A 1,588-nucleotide genomic window follows, 5' to 3' on the forward strand; every position below is an offset into this window, starting at 1 on the left:
GCCCAAAATGTGGCCCTAGCTTGGGCCAATGCCTCCAAGTTATCCAAGAAATTTTAGAAGCATCGCCCTCGACCTTCTATAAAATGGCCCATGACTCCTTGTTTTTGGAAACTTGGATCAGGAACCTTGAGAGGATTTTTGAGGTTCTACAATGCAGTGACCTAGACAAGATAAGATGTGTCATGTTCTAGCTCTGAGGTGACGCCGATGCTTGGTGGTGTTCCTCCAAGGAGAACTTTTGGGCCAAATACCCTAATGCTACTTGGGCACAATTTATCGAGGCCTTCCTTGAGAACTACTTTCTTTGAAACTTTCGTGACAAGAAGGAGATTGAGTTCTCGAGCCTAAGTCAAGAATCCAAGTCTGTCCTCGAGTATCAACAAACACTCGAGGAACTTTTCTATTTTGCCCCGAAGCACATGAAGGCCGAGGATGTCAAAGCAAGAAAGTTCAAGAGAGGTTTGAGGCACAGTATTAGCACTCCTGTGGTGCTACACAAGTATTCTACTTATGCAGAGGTAACTCAAGCCACCAAGGTCATCGAAGACCAGCAGAGGGAGAACTACAGGGCCATACAAGCTGGAAAAAGGCCCATGAGTTCTTCCGGTTACAAGGGCCCTTGCAAGTTTCAGAGGGATCCTACTCTACCACCTCTCCAACTCAGTACCGCAAACCTGATGCAGCCCAGGCACCCAAGACAGCTGCAGTCCCTCTGTGGCACCCAGACTCTTACGTGCTATAACTGCAATGAGGCCAGGCATATGATTAGAGACTGCCCCTGTGCCCGTCAAGGAAACTCTTGGCCAACTGTGTCTTCTAAGGCACCTCAAGCGAAGACAGTTGTTTGCCCTCCCCTTCCTTCCCCAGCCAATAGGACTCAAGGTCGTGTGTACTCGGTCACCAATGAGGAAGCCCATGTAGATCCAGGTGTCATCACAGATATCACGCTCAATTCTTAGGTGTTGCATGCATGTAGGTGTTATTGCTATAATTGATTGCTTTGGTGTCATCAGGTATGATTTCTGTTTGTTCCCAACTAGCGTATGTGTTGTTTGATTTGGGGGTGACGCATTCATTTATTTCCCCCTCATTTGCTAAGAAGATGCCGATCAAACCAAAGCAAATGGCTCAGAATCTAATGGTTAGTACACTAATGGGTAGCAAGGTTGAACTCAACATGATTTATGCTCCTTGCCCTGTACGTGTATGTGACCGCGAGTTAACAACAAGTTTGATAGTGCTAGATATAAAGGATTTCAGCGTGATCTTGGGCATGGATTGGCTATCCGCTCAAGGTGCCAATCTAATCTATGTAGAGTGAAAGATCCTGTTCAAACCAGAAGAGGGTATAGAGTTTACATTCAAGGGTATTAAACAGGAGAAACCCAAGAAAGCTATCATTTCTACCCTTCAAGTCTAGAAGCTATTAGATGAAGGATGTCAGTGTTACCTAGCCTCTGCAGTGGATACTGAAGCTAAGATTAAGCCTATGGATGAGATAAGTGTGGTAAGGGACTTTTCGAATGTCTTTCCGAAAGATCTGACACGGTTGTCACCGGATCGTGAGACGGAGTTCATGATAGATCTG

General features: G+C 45.8%; 1 protein-coding gene across 1 annotated transcript; it reads left to right on the top strand.

Annotated features, from left to right (window-relative positions):
- Nucleotides 1-419: 419 nt before the first annotated feature.
- LOC122655284 lies at nt 420-1,321 on the top strand. The gene is made up of 2 exons (XM_043849488.1): nt 420-927; nt 1,014-1,321. The coding sequence occupies exons 1-2, from the start codon at nt 420-422 to the stop codon at nt 1,319-1,321; spliced, it is 816 nt and encodes a 271-aa protein (XP_043705423.1).
- Nucleotides 1,322-1,588: the final 267 nt, after the last annotated feature.

This window comes from Telopea speciosissima, chromosome 3 (assembly GCF_018873765.1).
Source record: "Telopea speciosissima isolate NSW1024214 ecotype Mountain lineage chromosome 3, Tspe_v1, whole genome shotgun sequence".
Classification (NCBI taxonomy): Eukaryota; Viridiplantae; Streptophyta; class Magnoliopsida; order Proteales; family Proteaceae; genus Telopea; species Telopea speciosissima.